This window comes from Eublepharis macularius, chromosome 10 (genome assembly GCF_028583425.1).
Source record: "Eublepharis macularius isolate TG4126 chromosome 10, MPM_Emac_v1.0, whole genome shotgun sequence".
NCBI classification, from domain to species: domain Eukaryota; kingdom Metazoa; phylum Chordata; class Lepidosauria; order Squamata; family Eublepharidae; genus Eublepharis; species Eublepharis macularius.
Genome location: NC_072799.1, coordinates 6,648,705 through 6,668,975, shown reverse-complemented (window position 1 = coordinate 6,668,975; position 20,271 = coordinate 6,648,705). Strand labels below are relative to the sequence as shown.

The 20,271-nt window shown below is 44.9% G+C and overlaps 1 protein-coding gene and 1 non-coding gene across 3 annotated transcripts in view; both read right to left on the bottom strand.

Moving 5' to 3' along the window:
* Positions 1-20,271, bottom strand: part of SMOX (spermine oxidase) — a 68,487-nt gene that overhangs the window by 28,955 nt on the left and 19,261 nt on the right. The window contains exons 1-2 of one of the 2 annotated variants that reach the window (XM_054990326.1): positions 16,536-16,555; positions 844-1,078 (exon numbers count right to left, since the gene is read on the bottom strand). In XM_054990326.1, coding sequence (XP_054846301.1) covers positions 844-1,051 — 208 coding nt within the window. In that variant the 5' untranslated portion in view covers positions 1,052-1,078; positions 16,536-16,555. Of the gene's footprint in view, positions 1-843; positions 1,079-16,535; positions 16,556-20,271 lie in introns of those variants that run through there. The other variant, XM_054990325.1, reaches the window with a different exon arrangement.
* Positions 15,874-15,945, bottom strand: TRNAA-UGC (transfer RNA alanine (anticodon UGC)). Its single transcript has one exon. It is a non-coding gene; the product is annotated as a tRNA-Ala (tRNA).

Below are 20,271 nucleotides of genomic sequence, written 5' to 3'. Positions count from 1 at the left end.
TGAAAGCCCCATTAGGGGTCGCCATAAGTCAGTAGTGACTTGACAGCACTTAATTATTTTTAAAAATCCACCTACACAATCCTACATGTATAGATAGGCTGAAATCCCATTCAAGTCTCTTCTGTGTTAGACAGGAAACAACCAACTACAGTAAAAGCAAGAGAGGCGCGAGTAATGCGAACAAGCGTTATGGACAATGGAAATTTCTGATACGCATCACAAACCGGTTCAAGCAAGAACTGCTTTAAGCCTCACCCTTGGAAGCATAAACAAACCATCTCCCATCCGGTTTTGTAAAAGATAACAACGGTAAAGACCTCTGCATATTCAGGAGCGCTACATAATTTTTTAAAATATAAATTAAAAATACATAAGACCAAGGTAACTCTTAGGAGACTCTGTGGGGTAGGGGAAATGACTGAACGGACAGAACTGTGGATGGCACTGCAATCCTAAAGAGGGGTGCACCCTTCTAATTCCGCTGAAGTCAGTGAAGTTAGAAGGATGTAAACTCTGCTTAGGACTGCGCTCTACACAACTCCAATTAATTCTTCTAAAGGTGAGGGGTAGCCATTTTTGAAAAAGAAAGATAGGCCAACCAGCATCTATTACAAATGACAGTTAAATAGAGCTTCCATGTTCATATGCAGTGTTAACTCTGAATCCCTGATGCTGGGAACAAACAGCAAAGGGGGGCCTTCTTGTCCTGCTCATGTACTTGGTCTCATTTGGCTCCCCACTGACATCAACTGCATACAGGTCTGCATGGACGGGAGATCAAATCCGGCAACGTTTTTCTGCAAAGCTAGCTCAATACAGCTGAAGAACAGGCCACAAGCTTACCGAGCTTCACGCTTTGTACTCTGCCTCCGATTCGGTCAGACGCTTCGAGGACAGTCACATCCGTGAAACCCTTTTCCAGGAGAGTTTTGGTCACCGAGAGGCCCGCAAGCCCAGCACCGATAACTACTATTCGCGGCTGTCGTTTTTTCCGTAGGCCACTACTAAGAGGATCATCAGTGCTGTCTGCAGATATTTCACAACTTTGCATGCCGTCCAAGCTCTCTTTCTAAGGAACCTGCCGAAAAAGGAGAAAGAAATGGGCTCAAAGCATAAGGGGCTGGTAATTCTCTGCTTTCTTCCCCTCCTGTCACTCTCTAAATCCTTTTTCTTCCCCTGCTCCAACACAGCAATAAATTCTGGGTAAACGCCGAAGCTTTAGGACTGGCAGGACTGGCAAGAGCCAAACCATCTAAATGGGACACACTGGGAAAGACTGCAAGATTGGACTGGAATATAAATGTTTTTGACCCTGACAGATGAAAGGCTTTAAGGGTACCATGTCTCCACCCGGTGATCAGAGATGATATTTTCAGAAAAGTCACAGATTTTCTGATCTTTTTATAGATACGCCTACCCTTCCGAGGTGGCAATTTGGTGGAAAAGAAAAACCCAGACACCACACATGGGCACACACAGACATGCCACGCTCTGTGAAGACCTGCCGAATAAAAGAATGATTCAGCTACGCTTCTGCTTCTCTGGCAACCACAAAATACAGGCTTCGGGATCGGAAGATACGGGACGAGGCGACTAAGTCTGGTTTTCCAAAGCAGAGCATGAAAGGGCAACTTCACACGTCATGTTATTTTAAGTATCCTCTTTAAAATATTGGGTAAATGCAACAGACTCATTAATTGTACACTTGGCTAAGCTGGGATGCAGCAACCTGGAGATTCTTTGCTAATTGCACTGGTATTATCTTCCCTTTCTTTCCTGTTGGAACTTAAGGAGGCTTGTGTGGGGATCTTAGGAAGTCCCAGATCCAGACCCCAACCAGACCCAAGTCTGCTTAGCTTCAGAAAAACACTGTATCAAGCGCTCTCTGGAGCATACCACAGCCTCCATGCGGTACCTGGAGATCTCCTGGAATTACAACCAATCTCCTGACAACAGAGATCAGTTTCCCTGGAGAAAATAACTGCTTCGGAAGGTGGACATTATACCCTACTGAGGCCCCCCTCCCCTCTGGAAACCCCATCCCCTCCAGCTCCACCCCCAAATCTCCAAGAACTTCCCAACCCGAAGTTGGCAATCCTACCCAGGACTCAGGAGTACACCTGCTTTTCCTCCGTGCAATGTGTGAAATATCCCATAAGAGATGCAATCAAAGAGGAAGGGAAACAGAGATTAATGTCAATATTTACATACTCAATGCCTTAATTCTAGAATATGCGAAGGAAAATGTCGAGGTCGCTCGGAAACGGATCTGTGGTCCATTTCATAAATAGGCAAGAAGTTGTTAAAAATCCGGAGTTGCTGAAAAGGAGAACATTTTGCCCAGATTCAGTTCTGTGCTGGGTGTAGATCTAGACGATCAGGGTACAACGGCAGAGAGGAAAGCCCAGCACAGAACTGGCTCTCTGGGTGCAAATAGAGGAGGAAGACAGCAGCTCAACTGAGAAGCCCTCGCTTTACGTACAGAAGGACCCTGGCTCCATCTCTGAGCAGCATCTCCAGAGAAATGGTGTCTCAGCTACCAGGAGTTGAGGAAAGACCCTTCCATGACAGATACCCGAAAAGCTGCTGGCAGTCAGAGGAGAGGCAATTCAGAGCGAGTTGGCAAAAATAGTCTGATTTGGTATTGGCGATTTCATACATTCAGCTTTTCCAATTTTTCAAGAAATTTTGGGCAGCACTGGGGGAAAAAAAAAACTTCCAGTGAAATATTTTCTCTTTGGGAATGAAATGCTTTTTAAGACATTGTTTATTCACTCAAAAGGTTTATTAGGAAAATGGTCATGTTAGACAATCTACACCTTTAGAGAGTAACCCCGTATTCACGTGCAATGTATTTTCAAGTATATATTTTTAATTATGATCAATTTTGTCCACGATTAATATGCTTTTTCCTCCAAACATTTCTGGAAATTTTACTTCTATACCCCACAAAATATTCTGCCATTTTCTTGCCTGCTATAATCATGTAAAGTCAATTTTTATGTGTTACACTTTGGAAGATTTCTTAACCTTTTTCCCTGTCTTTCACTTAGGAAGACTCTTAAAAGGATTAGGAACCTGGGCAGACGTGAGGAAAATGTTATTTTACCATCAGTTCTTTGGGTTAGTTGCTACTCTTTTAGATCTAAACTCATGATGCAAATCTACAAAGGGCAGACAATTAAACACACGACACCAAAAAAAGAAAGGTTTAGACTTCTAAAACGAGATAAATGGTATGTAAGGAAGATGATGACAGTGCCCAATAGCCAGGAGTGTTTTAGGAGCAAATTATACAGCGGACCAAGCTTATAAAGAGTGCCGAAAGGCCTATTTTGTAATGGAGAATTCTCAGTTCCTCTGCTAGAGCCTGGAATAGAAAGCCAGTCTCAAACCTTCGCTAGCTCAGTTGGCTTCACCCTTTCTAGACCTGGCCACCACCTTTAACACACAGGCAGCAGCAGTACAGAACACACTTAGGTGAAAACAAAAGACAGGAAGTCAACTGACATTCAAGTCACATGGCAGGAAGAGGAGGGGTGGGGTTATGACCTCACCAGTGGGGAGACGACTGGTAGGCATGGGGAGTTATCAGGCCAAGCGAAGAGAGAGAAAGGAAGGGAGAATTGTGTGTGAAGTGGGCTCTCTCTGAAATAACCTGTGCGAAAAACGGATCTTTTCCACTAAGTGACCTTTCTTTGTCAGATGCACAGCAGGAGTTTTTCATCCGGCTCACAGGCAGCTCAACCAATTTGTAGTGAGCCCACTGGGCCAAGAGTCTCCAAAAACTGTTCCACAGCTGGAGGGCCAAGTGCAACTAAAAACAGCAAGAGTAGGGGTCAGGGCCAATCTCTGCATACTTTGGAGGGCCCCAAGTTAGACAGCATACCTTCCTATCTCCAGGATGGTCCGAGCTAGCCAGATCTCATCAGATCTCGGAAGCTAAGCAAGGTTGCCACTGGTTAATAGTTGGACCGTCGGGAGACCACCACGAAACCCCAGGGTCGCTACACATTGGCAGGCAATGACAAATCACCTCTGAACAGCTCTTTCCTTGAAAACCTTATGGGGTTGCCATAAGTTGGCTGTTATGTGACTGCACTTTCCATCATCCATCTTCCTATTTCCAGTTCGGATGTGCTGTCCCAGCAAGCAGGAAGAACTGGTGTCCAACTCGGAACCTCCAGAAGCAGTTAAAAGACCCACATGGTTGAAAACTTTCAGGTTGAAAACTTTGTCTACCCCTGTTCCAAGTTAAAGGGTGATGCAGAAAGGGAAGGAGCCAAGAATCTGGGGAGCTTTCTTTCCTCCTTTTTTCCCTGGTGCCCCCCACCATGTGTTTATGAAAACTGTATAATGGAAGGAAAACATGCAATGGTTGGCAGACATTTCTGTGCTGCCGCTCATGTTGTTTCCCCTATCAGCCAAATGCAACAGATTTGGGTTGTTTTGAAGACATTAATTCTAACGTGCTGCTTTGTTGGATCCGGCTTTCGCCAACAGCATCCAAAAGAATCAGAATGAGGCAATCGACGCAAAGATGTAATCAAACTACCGTGCGCCAGTTCTGTTTGCTAGACATACTCTGTTTGCCCAGAACACCCTACACGCGCCTCGGATCACAAAATGTTCTGACTTCACAGCTAAAAGAAAGGACTGTCAACGTATCAAAAGCAAATGAAGAATGCAAGCGAGCGAGTTTGGAAAGGCAAACTCTTCCAATCTCCGGTCACTCTGCAGAAGGAGCTACTCTGAAATGCTGCCATCGCAAATGCAGGGTTTTCATTAAAACCTCTTCATTCATTTTACAGCCTCAGAGTTTGAGAGAAATTCTGGGCTGTTCACCCAGTCAGTAAAAATGTATGGGGGTGTTTCCGTAAAGCAAACACATCTGCACAGGTGAGTCCCACATGCAGCCAGCTTTGAGCGTTAGAGTTAGATGGGATGGAAGAGGCAGGATAAGATCTTTTTAAAAATGGATGTGCAAATGGCTAGTAAACAGGTGGTGGCCTGGGGGAAGTAGGGATTGGCTCCAGATGATAAGACAGGGAGTCATCTGTAAACCAGAATAGAGTTCATTCTCCACAGGTGCTCCAGAACACCAGCTGCTAGAGAGGTAAGAGCCGAATGCTACTAAGGATGCAATAAAAGAGTGGGTAAAACAGGGCATTCAGCTGAGTGTGACTTAGCTATTGCATGGATTATGGCTGTGTTTTATCCCCTTTCTGGAACACCATGACTCTGGACTTGTTTGTTTGTGTGTGTGCACTTGTATTAGAATTTAAATTGTGCTTCTTTATATTGTGCACCTTGCCTTTGACCCACTTCTGTGGGCAAAGGCAATACAGAAATATTTAATGAATAAATGCAATTTTTGCTGTGCCACAAATGACACACTCAGGTCTGTGTAGGCAGGTGAGCTATTTAAAAAAAATCGTATGCACAACGTACAATCCAGCAAGCTAGCATTCCACTCCAATGGGTCAGAAAGAAAGCACCGTCAGCCACGTTGATGGCTTTTCGTGCCAAACAGATGTGCATAAGACTGCCACATAGAGGTGTGTTCAACCATGCAGACCTTTGGAAAATATGACCTAACAGCAGCTGACCCACAAGTCCCTCCTCTATCGGTTGCATGTGAAAGAATAAATCAGATTCATCCTATTCTCAATCATTGAGAAGAATTTGTCAGCCCTGCTACCCTCCCTTAAAGGGGTCTATCAGTCAGTCATCCAACGTAATGGGTTTGCTGTATGCACGCATTTTGAGGGAGGGAGCACGTGACAACGATTCAAAAGCTATCATCTTTTAATCCAACTAAAAATATATATATATATATAAAAGACCAGCAGGGGTTGAAGAGGCACTCAGGCCAGCCCTAGCAACTCCCTGGCACCTGACTCTAAATGCCTTGAAAATCACCAGGGCTCATTTCGAGGGGGAACGCTCCGGAACGCTCCGGACAGGTGGTGGATCATGCTCCTGTTCAGCACCGGCCCAATCCTGACCATTTTGGGCCCCTTTTTGCCATTTTGGGCCCAATTTCAGCCCTGAATGGCCAGGATTGGGTCCAAAGCAGCCAGGATAGGTGATGTCAGGGGGTGTGGCATATGCAAATCAGTTATGCTAATGACACCTCTCCAATGATGTCAAGAGGCATGACATATGCTAATGAGTTGTGCTAATATGTTATGCTAATGAGTTCCTCCAGCTCTTTTTCTACGAAATGACCCCTGAAAATCACATTGTCTATAAATGCACTGACACTCTAAATGCTTTCCTGAAATAAGAATGCTTCATACAACTTGTGCAATGATGGAATTCCAATTGATTTCCAGACTACAGAGCTCATTTCCCCTGGAAAAAAATGGCTGCTTCCAAGGCAATCTCTATGGTATATCATGCGTTCTAGGTGAATTCCCTCTCCCAAATTCTCCCCTCCACAGGCACCGCCCCCCAAAGTCCAAGAATCTCCCCAGCTGGAATTGGCAACCCTACTTGAGACCCATTCTAACAACGACACATCACACGGTGGCAGAATCCTAGACTCTCTCAATTCACATTGCGATTGGCAAGCAATACCGTTAATGTACTCCCTTGTGTTAAAAATGTATGGTTTCATGTAGCCCACTCCCTAATTTGCCACTTGATAATACTGAGGGCTTTTTTTTTAATGTGACAGCATTCAAAAAGCAGTTCCCCCTGGCATACTCGTTCTGATGTGGAACAGTCTTAATTCAACAACTTTAATCTACCATCTGATTCGGTAAAGTACACAGAATGGCTTTAACGCATCACTGAAAAGTGGATAGACTACAGAGCTGACGTTTGTACCCATTTCTTCAACTGGAGTGGGATCGGTAGATAGATTTTGGAAGGAAAGAACAACGAAGTAGAATAAATACATCTACAAAAAGAAACAAGTGGAGTTTTTAATCTGCAAAAAAAAAATTAAAGAAGGGTGGGAGAAAAATGTTATGATTCTACCCTCTGAGCTAGCTGACTTCACTTCCGGACAGGTTACAGCTGTCCAAACATAAAATTTGCTCACCCAAACCATGCAATGGCACACACATCCGGCTTTTGCTGGCATAACCTCATAACCTGGGAGCAGCAAACTTTACCCTGAAGGGAGTTCTCTTTGAAAACGCTATGAAAATGGTCCTGTTATGAACAAATCCCAACCCCATTGTACTGAAAAGTCAGGTTGCCTCTTTATGCAAACAGCGCTGCCCAGGACAGAACACAACGTGCTCTCGTGAATGACACAGAATGGCTGGAGCAGCGGGCAAACTGATGTTAAGCTGCCCACTCTTGGGAACAACAAACATACATCTTGCAAGCTCGGTTCCTGCCTGCCCCCACACTGGCTAATCAGCACTCCAAGCTGCAAGTCCACCGGTGGGCTTCCAGTTCTTTGAAACTACAGACTACAGCTGTCCCTGAATTGAACATGCCAAATAAAACAAATATAAGTCGATGATATGGCAAGCAAAATGTGAATTTGAGATGCATATTGCTAAAAACATTGGGACAAACAAAGAGGATTTCTTCAGAAACCAGCTACAGGGGCTGTTGAGCTACTGGAATGATGAAGCCATAAAAAGATTGCTGAAGGAAGACAGGGAGATTGCAAAGAAGCTGAATTAATTGTTTGAGTCTATGGAAGACATGGGGCTTTTCCTCACCCCAGAATTGCTGTTTTCTGAGAGGAAGACTGAAGGAGTCAAACAGAGATGATGAAGTTCTAGGGCTAGCAAATTACAAACTGACAAATCACCCAGTCCAGACTGCATAAACTTGAGGTTTCTTAAGAAATGCCAAACTGCTGTTTTCCTAACAATAATATACTACATGCTACTAAAAATCAGCCTTCCTACCAGAGAATTGAAAAGTAGCAAGTTAACACCAATTGTTAAAATAAGAAATCAAGGGAACAGCATGACATCTTCTCTGGGTAATTTAGCAAAAAACTTTTATTAAAGATGGAATTATTAAACATGCAGAGGAACAAGCCCCACTTTGGAAGAATAAGCACGGCTTTTGCAAAGAGACATACTCACTCAATGAACTTTAGGAAGATCTTCAAGAGTTATTAACTGACATGTAGATAAGGGTGGTCCAGTATACATTATACACTGTTCAGTGTATAATTATACATTATACACTGAACTTCCAGAAAGATATTGACAGAGTCCCTCACCAACAGCTTCTGAGTAAACATAACAGTAACAGAACATAACAGAAACGGATGAAACAACAAAAAGCATAGGACAGGATGAAATACACAGTTCTCACAATGGAGGAAAGAAAGCAGTGGGGTTCACCAGGGTTCAGGAGGACGAGTGCAGTTCAATTTGTTCATAACGAAGCTGGGTACGAGCAGCGAAGTGGTCAAACCTGTGATACATGCTAAATTATTCCGGATGGTGAAGTGAAAAAAGCAGATTATCATTAGAATGTCAGACTGGAAGCTTACCGGGTCAGTCCCACACTCTCCACCTAAACTATTTTACAGTGTTGCTGCTGTAAAGATAAAATGAAGGGGGGATGTTGTAAGCCACTCTTTCCCCACCAGTGAGAAAAGTGGGGTATAAATGAGGTAAGTAAATGAAAATTAAATTCTCTCCAAACTGGGTGCATGGTCTACAGCATAGCAAATAGTTTCAGGTGGGTAGCCGTGTTGGTCTGTAGTAGAATAAAGAGCAAGGTTCAGGTTCAGTAGCACCACAGAGACCAACTAGATTTCCAGGATAAACTGGCCAGTCCCTTCGACAAAGAATAAATGGACATAAGTCTGACATCAGGAACCAAAACATTCAAAAACTAGTGGAGGGACATTTTAACCTTCCAGGACATTCAGTTGCTGACCTAAAAGAAGCAGCTATCCTGCAGCGGAATTTCAAATGGAGATTAGAACGAGAGACTGCTGAATTGCAACTGATAATGAAGCTCAGGACAATGCATCCACCTGGACTGAATCGAGACCTTGGCTTCCTGTCTCATTACCAATGCTGATTTCTCCACACCCACCACCCCTCTGCATACCCCGCCCTATCCAATCACAGCTGCTATTGTCATTCACTAGCTAATATCATTCGGCTTCTGCAGTCACTCCACTCTCTAAGACATAAAGACAAATGGACTCACATTCTAGCTGTATCTGAAGAAGCTCCTACCCTACCACTAATTTTGTTAGTCTTATAGGTGCTACTGGACTCTTGCTAGATTTCCAAGGTGTGAGCTTTCAAAGGTCAAAGCTCCCCTTCATGCATGTGCTATTTAATGTTTATTGTTATTGTTACTTTTATATAACTAATAAAATCTTATTAAAAAAAAGTCAAAGCTCCCTTTGTCGGACAGCATAGCAAACGGAGTCCAATATAAGTAATGTTAAGTTGACGAACACTGGGGCAAAACATATTTTATTTATTTCACTTACATACTGATGCTACCACCAAACCCATATAGTGGGCCCATACTACTGTGGTTATGAAATATCTGATTTGCCCATGATTTCACCTTGAGTTGTATTGCCAGAGGGATCTGAAACCAGAGTCTCTCAGACCCACTTCGAGTATTAACTTAGCAACCCTGGAAAAAAGGACATGCTGACAACGGCAGAAACTCAAGAACAAAAGAAAGCTAAGCTTGAACATTTGCGCATATGGTCACATTGCGAAGGCATTCCCCAAGTGGGCTGTAAAATGCAAAGAACGTTACAGCAGCTTAGCTAGCAGGCTGGGCAGGTTAAAGCCACTGGGAACAAAGTGCCAAAAGGCACAAGGGGGAGGCTTCTGTGAACTAAAACCTTTCGCTCTCCGGAGCCAGAGACTTGCTCTTTTCCAACAGCCGGCCGATAGACTCAAAACAGGCCATTAACACAAAAATCCATCTGTAACCACCCACCCACACAAATCCTCATCTCTCTCCAGACTTAGAACCCATTCACTCACATCATGCCTTCTTCATTGTAAGTTATACAGATAAAGTGCAAGAAATTGGCTGAAAATGAAAGATACTGGGGAGGGGCTGTGCTGCCGGCATACTGGTACTGCTGGAAGAGGGGAAGGGGCTATGGCTCAGCAGTCCAGCAGCTGCTTGGCGTGCAAAATATCCCAGGTTCAACCCCAGCTGAAAAGACCAGGTAGTTTGTGATGGCAAAGACCTCGGCCTGAGACCCTAGAGAACTGCTGCCAATCTGAGTAGACAACACCGACCTTGATGGACCAATGATCTGACAGCAACTTCATGTCCATAAGAAACTTCTCAACAGTTTTGTGAAGAAGGCAAGACAAGGAACAAAGGACAATAGCCCCAAACAGCATTTCATTTCTCGGAGCACAGATCTTTCAACTACAGAGTAGGGTAACAGTCTCCACTCCCAAGTTAAATAGAAATCTGAAGGTGCAACGCATTTAAAAACTTCTTGTCCATACTCACAAAAACCCCGTGAGTAAAATTCTACCAAGCGACTACCTAACTAGAAGATTTTTGCCTTAGCCTTCCTCCACATCAACCAACGTGGTCTGCATGGGCCTCCCTTCCCCATCTTCACAACAATCTTGTAAGGTAGATTAGGTCAAGAGATCGGGATTGGCTTAAGGTTGCAGGAGCTTCGGGACTTTGTGAGGATTTGAAAGTGGGTCTCCCAGACCTTAGTCTCACACTCTCACAGGCAGGTCACAAAACCAGGAGAAAGGAAACGAAACAGGAGCGGGGAAGGGAAGCTCAACGGCAAATTGCTTAAAGTTGATCAATAATTCTCAGAACTGACCGTGGGGATTTGTGTTCCCCTCTGTCATTGCCTTCCACCAGCGGGTGAAGACTTTGTGTTTCGTTTGGTGTAACCCCCAGTAAACTCTTATTGGTCCTCCTTCCAGGTTGGGCTGTGTTTGTGTGTCTAAATTTTTAAGACATGCTTTAGATGCTTTTCTAATGTTTTAAATGTTTTAAGGCCTTGATGTTCACCACCTTTTGGACCCTATTTGAGTGGAAAGGCAGCAAAGACATGTTTCAAACAAGTAATGTTTAAAAATCTGTGTATTTACAAATAGAGGCTTAAAAAATAAAACAGAAGCTTATTCAGTGTTAAGTGATATGAGATTCCTACGGTTTATGTTGGGGAGGGGAAAAGTAGAGTGGAGTTAAATTCCTGTTCTATGACGTAATATGAAGGTACGCAGATCGGGAGAGGGAGGGGCAGGAAAGGATGAGACTGTACTAGGCTCTTGTGGCTCTTCCTTACATGCCCAGGGTAATGCCGATTGGTACTTTGGGATCAGGAAGGAATTTTTCTCCAGGCCAGATTGCCCTAAAGTTTTTTTTGCCTTCCTGTGGGCATAGAGCAGAGGTCACTGGGTGAGTGTGTGTGTGGGGGGGGGGGTAGCTGTGAATTCCCAGCATTGCGCAGGGGGTTCGACTAGACTCTTCCATTACGTCCCCTGCAGGGTGTTGCACTCTGCAGACAAGCAACTCCTGGGGTCCCCGGCCCGAAGGACATCCGTCTGGCCTCAACCAGGCCCAGGGTCTTTTCTGCCCTGGCCCCAGCCTGGTGGAACACTCTCCCGCTGGAGATCCGGGCCCTGCAGGACCTGTTACAGTTTCGCAGGGCCTGTAAAACGAAGATGTTCTGCCAGGCCTTTGGCTGAGTGCTAGTGGGTGTCCTCCTCCTTCCATCTAAGACTGCCACTTTTTCTGGGGCTGCTCTCGGCCATCTGTTACGGACTCCCAAATATTTGTTTAAATAGCCTGCGCCTGGACTATTTTAATGACTTTTTAAAGAAAAGATTATTACTGATTTTATGTTTTTGTGATTTTTAATGTATTTTATGAATGTTGTTAGCCGCCCTGAGCCCATTTGTGGGGAGGGCGGGGTATAAATCAAATCAAATAAATAATAATACATAAATAACCCTTGGGTTCTTCCAGCTCTATGTTTCTAAGTGGGTACCGAAAAATATTTAAAAGTTTAGAATGGTCACCTCGAGGTCCTCAGCATAGACCTTATTCAGTCGAGACTTTTCAGTGGATGGCATACATAGGTCAGATCTCTCTCCACGTGAACACATGAAGTTCCCTTATACTGAATCCTTCGAAGTCACTATTGTCTACTCAGACCGGCAGAACTCTCCAGGATCTCGGGTTAAGGTCTCAGCTGGGGGTTGAATCTGACAGTTCTGCATGCAAAGCAGAGGCTCTGACCCTGAGCCGTGGCCCCTCCCCTGCTGCCTAAAACAGTGCCCAAAATCGGCTGCCCAAGTCAGCCGCGTCATATTGCATCAGGGGAGCACCTGTGGCCACGAGGAATACAAACCACAACTCCACCAGAACAAGGCAAAGCGACCTGTAGTTGGAAGCATGTCAAGAGAAATCCGGCAAGCTACACCCAGTTATCACAAGCCATGCTTTCTTGCACAACGCTTTCCTAGCAGTCGCAGACAAATAAGCGAACAAACATGAGTAAGTGGCCGATAAGCAGCTGTCTGCTACCCAACAAAAAGAACAAGCAGCTGACAAAACCTTTCACAAAACAACCTGGGGCTACAAATGCTTTCAGACTGCAGTCAAGTTGCGTGGCCAAAAGCCTGACAGCCACAAAAACAAGTTGGGCCAAACGTGCTCGTGGAAATTCTGCCTGAGGTTCTCATCTGGGAATCCTGAAGTCAAATATGCTCGAGATGGACTGCGGATAATCAAACGGCTGCTGAATTTGACTTCCCGGATTTGATTTCAACCAGGGACATAGGAAGTAACTGAAACATGATGGTGTTACTGTTTGACGGCTGGCAGTGTCAGTTTTTTACTACCTGATGCCTAACAAAGGATCAAGAAGTGCTTTGCAAGTGTAGTGCTTGCAATGAGAAATGTAGAGTTGAAAATGTTCTGATGCTGTATTTTTTCCATGGAAAATTTTCTGCCCCGCATATGTAAATACCGTCTGTTTATCGACCGTGGTCGGAGCTGTTGTGCTACAAATCAATCAGGTTGTGTGTGTAAAGTGCTGCCAAGTCACAGCAGACTTATGGAGACCCCATTAGGTTTTCAAGGCAAAGAGACAAAAACATAGGTATTTTGCCGTTGCCTGCCTTGACATAACATAGCAATCTGAGACTTCCTTGGTGGTCTCCCAACCAAGAACTAACCAGGGCTGACCCAGCTTTGCTTCCGGGATCTGACAAGACTGGGTTCGCCTGGGCCATCCAGGAAGCCAGACTCAAATTGAGGGGTCTTGGGTTCAAATCCCCGCGTGGCCAAGAAGCTCACTGGGTGACCTTTATCCAGTCGCTTCGTAAACCTAACTGACCTCACAGGATCCTTGTGAGGATACACAGAGGACAGAAGAGAGGAAACGTATGCCACGCTGAGTGCCCTGGAAGAAGTATTTATTTTTATTTACGTCATTTATTCCCTACCTTTCTCCCCAATGGGCACTCAAAGAAGCTTACAACATTCTTCTCTATTTTATCCTTGCAACAACTCCAGGAGGTAAATTAGGCAGGGTGTGTGTGACAGGCCCAAGGTCATCCAGCGAGATACGTGGCACGGTAGGGATTCCAACATGGCTCTCCCAGATTCTGGTCCGACACTTTAAATATAAGATTAAAATGTAATAATCTAATACATAGGTAAGGGGTAGATCTGCTGCTACTTTGCATGGAGCTTGGCAAGATCAGAAACCAGATACCTGCAGTAGCACAGTGGTTAAGTGGTTCGGCTGCAAATCAGCACTCTACTGGTTCAAATCCCACTACTGCCATGAGCTTAGTAGGTGGCCTTGGGTAAACCGTTCCTCTCAGCCCCAGCTCCCCAGCTGTATTGTGGGGATAATAATAATACTTATTCACCGCTGTGGGTGAGGCACTAATCTGTCTAGAAGAGCGGTATATAAGCACAGTTATTATTATATTATTACCTTCGACTAAGCCAGGCCTAACAGTAGGAAACAAAGATGGTGGCACTTGCTCTTGGACTGACGCCCTTAACTGCTTCAGGTCCGTTCTGATCTTCTGAAGCACATGAGCTCATGAAGCTTCCTCATTCTGAATTAGTCCCTTAGTCCATCAAGGTCAGTACTGTCTACTCGACTAGCAGGGGCTCTCCAACATCTCAGGTGGAGGTCTTTCACATCATCTGTTGTCTCATTTTTTAACTGGAGATGCCGGGGACTGAACCTGGGTCCTTCTGCATGCCAAGCAGATGCTCTTCCACTGAGCTACAGTCACTCCCTGAGCCAGGCAACCAGCTGTCCCCATCAGCCCTTTACTATTTTTTGAAAGCAGTCTGGACTATAAAGCCTAAAGCGTTTGATGAAAGATCCACAAATCGACCACTGTTTTGTATCTGGTTTTTACTGTAAGTCATGCCCCTGGGATGCAATGAACTTGTTTTTATCTGATTCACAACAGTTTAATTTTTTTAAAAAAAAAATAAACTCAATAAACTTGTTGACAAGCAGAAGATTATTTAACAAGCCACCAAGTGAGTTGGCATACAGTCTGAACACTTCCTCCTACAAGGGCAAGATTTATTGCAACCATATGGGCAGAGTGTATTAACCTGCCAAGGGGCACTTCCGACGCACCAATTCGAACAAGCACAGGCAGCCAAATGCTCAAACCAAAGCATGTTCTGCCAGGTGAGATGCATGAATCACGTCCTTAGACAACTCAGATAAACACCATGTCATTAAGTTTACTGTGCAAGGCTCTCTGATCTCAGAAAATAACAACTAAGCAGCACGGAAAGGCCCCTCCAGCAATGGAGTACTTGCAAACACATATGAAGCTGCCTTATACTGAGTCAAACAACTGGTCGATCCAGGAAAGTATTGCCTGCTCTGACTGGCAGCTGCTCTCCAGGGTCACATCACCTACTATCAGAATAAATTCTAATAACAACAACAACAACAACAACATTCGATTTATATACCGCCCTCAGGACAACTTAATATTCACTCAGAGCAGTTTACAAAGTATGTTACTATTATCCCAACAACAATCACCCTGTGAGGTGAGTAAGAACCTTTCTAGTGGTAGACGAAACAGCAACAGCTTCAAAATGGAAATCACATGCACCATCGGCATTAGCAAATTGGTACACAATTTGCACAGAGTGGCAAGCTGCAGTACTGCAGCCCAAGCTCTGCTCACGACCTGAGTTCGATCCCGGCAGAAGCCGGGTTCAGGTAGCCGGCTCAAGGTTGACTCAGCCTTCCATCCTTCCAGGGTCGGTAAAGTGAGTACCCAGTTTCCTGGGGCTAAAGTGTAGATGACACCTAACAAAAGTCTGCCAAGAAAATGTCGTGATGCTACATCCCCCCATGGGTCAGTAATGACTCTGTGCTTGCACAGGGGACTACCTTTACCTTTACCTACACAAAGGTATGGGACCACTACATCATAGAAAAAAATCTCAGAAGGCCTTCTCCAAGCTGATATCTACCCCAGATCAACTGACTTCACTGAAAAATGGATCCCCTTCTTTGAACATATAAACAAGAACGACATTCAAGCACAAAACCAATCATACCAGATGCTTGTCCTATACTTACAAAACTTTGTTCAATGAGATATCTATACAGTAATGGAAGTGCACATTATCCATTTGGAGAATACATGATATTGATCATGAAAATAGGGGCATAATTTAGCTTTTCAACTTCTTGAAAACTTATCAGATACCCCAAAGCTCCCTGACTTAAGAGAGTTATCACCAAACCTGCACAACCCTCGGAACACAATGAACATCAAAAGATCCATATAAAGTTACTAAAACTATTAATGTCTTTTGAAACAGCTGATTTTACTCCTATATTTATATACGACAAAAGCTGAAAAGAATAAGTTTTTTTTAAAAAAAGAATACATTAAGTGGAGATGCCAGGGATTGAACCTGGGACCTTCTACATGCAAAAAAGACGCTCTACCACTGAGCCACAGCCCCTCCCCGTATCATGATTAGGCCTATCATCTTTCATTCATAGGGTCACCATAGGTCAGAGGTGACTTGATGGCACATAACACACGCACACATCATCAGGTAATCCTTCAGATGGAGAGCACGTGTCCTGGCTGCCCAGCAGTTAAAGTACTATCGAGATTGCTTGGTTCTGGTGAAGTGCAAGCCACATCACCAGCCACAAGCTGCAGTCGGAAGAATCAGCCCTCATTACGAAAAGGAGACTCCCTGAAGAAAAAAGAGAGCCAAGGAGTTTTTCAATCAAGAACAGCAAAGTATTTTCCTTGCTGCCTGTGATTTGCCAATAAAACACACAGTATCTAGACCTGCCCTGACCCAGAAAGAGCAAAACTCTTCAGCCACTGGGAAGCCAAACTCCAAATGAAGACCTGGAATGTCTCGCAAGGGCTCTTCCAGGTTGCCCAACTGCCCATGGCCTCCAGAGCTAGAGAACCTGGTTTCATTACCACCATAAGAAGGTGCCTTATATTGAGTCAGATCCATGCCAGATCATGTGGGCTTACGGAAAGAAGGAAAACAGTTATCAAATCTTCGCCTGCACCTTTTTCACTTACCCTCCAGCAGAGAGAATGGAAGCCAAAGAAACTACTGTGCAGTGGAGAGGCGAGACAGTTAATGGGAAGCACAAAAAGAAGAGTGGACCGCAAGACGGCTCTCTGCATGAAAGCAGCCCATGTTACTGATCTGCGATGAAAGATACTGCCACATTCCTCCTCCGGCCAAACCAAACATACAGCTGAAATTCTACCTTCAGGCTCCAGTAACAGCAGCAGACTACAAGTGTGATACTTTTTGTGTGAGGTCATGTGATGGGTGGAGGGAAAACACACCAGCCACATGCACAGTGAGACGGACAAAGTGAAGCAGACACAGTGGGGATGGATGGAAATAGGGCTGCCAACTTCAGGTTAAGAAACTTTTGGAGATTGGGAGGGGGGAGCTTGAGGAAGATGGACTCCGGGAGGGGGGGAGTCCTCAACAGCACATAAAGCCATAGGGTCTACCCTCCAAAGCAGCCATTTCCTCCAGGGGAACTGATCTCTTCAGTCTGTACATTAGTTGTAATTCTGGGAGCTCTCCAGGCACCACCTGGAGGCTGGCTTTTCTACTCAGGCAATAGAGCTGTGCTGTAAGGAAATGGTTCAAAGATGCTTCGGTAAAGGGACAGGGGCTGTAGACAATACTACTGGATATCATCTGTTGCTGCAAGTATGCTCCTACCGGGCAGTTTCTGCATCATTTAACATGTCATGTTGAATTGCTTTATGTTTTGTTCCAGTATTGCTTCAGCCCTGCTGCGCCATATTTCTGCTTGTTTCTAAATTTATGCACTCCATACCCCATTGTACTGTTTGTTGAATGTTCCAGCTTTTGATCATATTGACATACACTGTGTAATCTGCCTTGAGTCTCAGTGAGGAAAGGCAGACTATAACTACATAAATAAATAATAAATGTTGGGATTGCACGTCTTTGTGTGCAAAGCCACTTCATCCCCCTGGCCACGGCTAAATTAGAACAATGGGCCTCCCTGCCAATTTCTATCTGAAATGGAGGGAACTTTTATTTCTACTCAAGCGTCTTGAATAAACTGTACCCCAATCTAATTTTTAGAATTGAACAATAAGATATATTGATGGAGGGGGGGGGGAGAAAAGAAATGACAAGGCATAAAGCAAAAGAGATTGTTTGCAGTCAAAGTGTAGTCAGAGATGCGATCTTACTCACCAATGAAACTTATTGCATATGGAGCAGTGGACACAGTTGACACAATACAGAATACGCAGGACGGGCCTGGAGTTGTAAGCCACTCTGAGTGGGCATTGTCGCCCTGAAGGGTGGTATATAAATTGAATGTTATCATCATCATCACACTGTCAATTGCCACTTTGGGGGTAGGAAGGAATTTTCCTCCAGGCCAGATTGGCCATGGATCTTGGAGATTTTTTGCCTTCCTCTAGGCATAAAGCAGGGGTCACTGGGAGAGTAGCAAGGGGCAGGTGTGAATCTCCTGCATTTTGGACTAAATGACACTCTGGGTACCTTCGAGCTCTATGTGTATATTAGTTACACGTAAGTTGCAGGTCCTCAGTTCCTGCACACCTGGTGCCCGACACAGATTGTGACTGTGGGGCATGCGGAGAAACAGCTTCAGCCTCTCCCTCCCTCTCCTTTACCAGCATCACTTTCCCAACCTGAAACGGTCCTGGGTGGAGCTCTGTTTGGCCAGCTGGGGAAACCCACAAACATGAATTGCAAGTTCCTGGTTCAAATGTCACCTCTGCCATGAACTTGGTAAGTGATAACAGACAAGCCATTCTGTCTCACCGTTAGTTTTCTCCTCACTGGCTTCCCATACAGGGGCATTGCAAGTATTACTAAGATAACAAAATATTTCAAATCTTCGTATGCCAAGCAATTATTCGGACGAGAATCAAAATTACTTGGCTTCATGTTTTTAACCTGGTTCGGCTTCCACTTTCCTCTTCAGTCGGAAAGAAAAATCAGCTGCCGAGTTCTTTAACACTGCTGCTGTCAATGACATAGCAATGTTTCACATGTGCCAAATATTCTGAATTCTTTTCATTGTGCTGGCTCTCACAACCAACCTGTGAGGTAGGTCATTATTTTTTCGCATTCTGCAGTCAAGGACTGAAGCAAGTAGTAATTGCATCACTCGCCAAATAGAAAACTACCCCGGTGAAAGATGGCTACGCACACATTCCCAGAATGAACCAGTGCCACGGGGCCTACTTGGGAAAAGGGGGGGGTTGCACCCATAAGCAGAGTAGCAGGTGAGCAACTGCCATCCCAATCGTCATTTGCAAGACTGCTTTATTGAAGTTTACATTTTGATTTTTGCTGGAATCTTCTATATGGAAGAGCAAGGCCTGAGTCCAGAAGCACCCTGAAGACCAACAAGATTTCCAGGGTATAAGCTTTCGAGAGTCAAAGCTCCCTTCAGATACAAAGCCCTTCTATCCCAGTCAAAAGGTGGGAGGGGTGATGCAAATGAGAGACTTGGGGTGCAGCATTCAGTAGGGCGGGCAGACAAAAACCTCTCACTGTCTCGACTCAAGAGCAGCTCCCCTTTTTGCCAGCTATCCGAGAATTTATATGCGCAAACCTACACATAAGAACCCCGATTCCTCACCACCTGATCAACGTGTTTACTTAGAGGCCGACACAAAAAACACCACCTACAACCGGATCTTTTTAAACTGGAGAAGCCAAGGACTGAACCTGAAACCTTTTGCCTGCCAAGCAGAAGCCCTGCCACTGAACCACAGCCCCTGCCCCAAAGCTTTATCTATTCCCGCCTTCTACCATTTGGAGAGTTTAAAAAATCTTTTGTAAGGCTTTAAGAAATCTTTAGAGGCTGGGATCTTCCAAGCTATACCGCTCCAGCAAGCAATCCACCCACCCCCTCCCACCCCCTTTTCTTTGCAGTTCTTGCTGCTACTGCTGCTGCTTTGAGGTCCCTTGGCCCTGGATTATGAATCAGATGCTTGAATACAAGTTCAGCTACGTGTCAAGGCGTGTGTATCCATCTATTAAACAGGGGATGGGAATCAGGATATGGCTCTGCTGGCAGTAGATCAAACCTGGCTCACATGTGCACTAAGGAAGACGACCAGGAATTTTTAATCATCTGGAAAAGCCCTATAAAAAGAGGGGGGGGGGGGGGAGGAATCAAAAAGACACCACCAAAATGCCACGTCGATGGGAGAGGCTTTTTGGTTACTGCATGACAGCTCTCAAAGATCAAGAGGAAACAAATGTGATGCTTTTATGGGCCTCAAACGAAATTAAACCATTACACAAATCCGATCTTCAAAGCCGCCTTTGAACAGAGATCCAGATGCTCTCTCTGCCAAGGAGGGGAGGGGACGGGAGGGGGAGAAGGAACCGGTCTTCTGATCGGGATGCAAATCCTGGGGCTACGTGCCGTTGCCCACAACTCGCCCTCTCTGAGTAACTCAGAGGTGGCTAGCCTGTGACCCACATGGTGAAAGTGACACACCATCGCGGGAGAAGCAGGAAGATCCGCAGGCACGGCTGTGTGACATCGAACCGGGGCTTCACCCTTCCTTATCTCTCCTGTGCAGCCACATCCTCACCCCAGGGGCACTGACTCCATGGGAGAAGCAAAATCACTCCGAGCCAAACGGGAAGATCCCTTCCATAGTGTGCATGAGGGTAGCTCTCTCTCATACGCTGCAAACTAGCTAAAAAGGCTGGCCGTTACAGGTCTAAAACTCCATGAACACATTACATTCAAAGATGCAA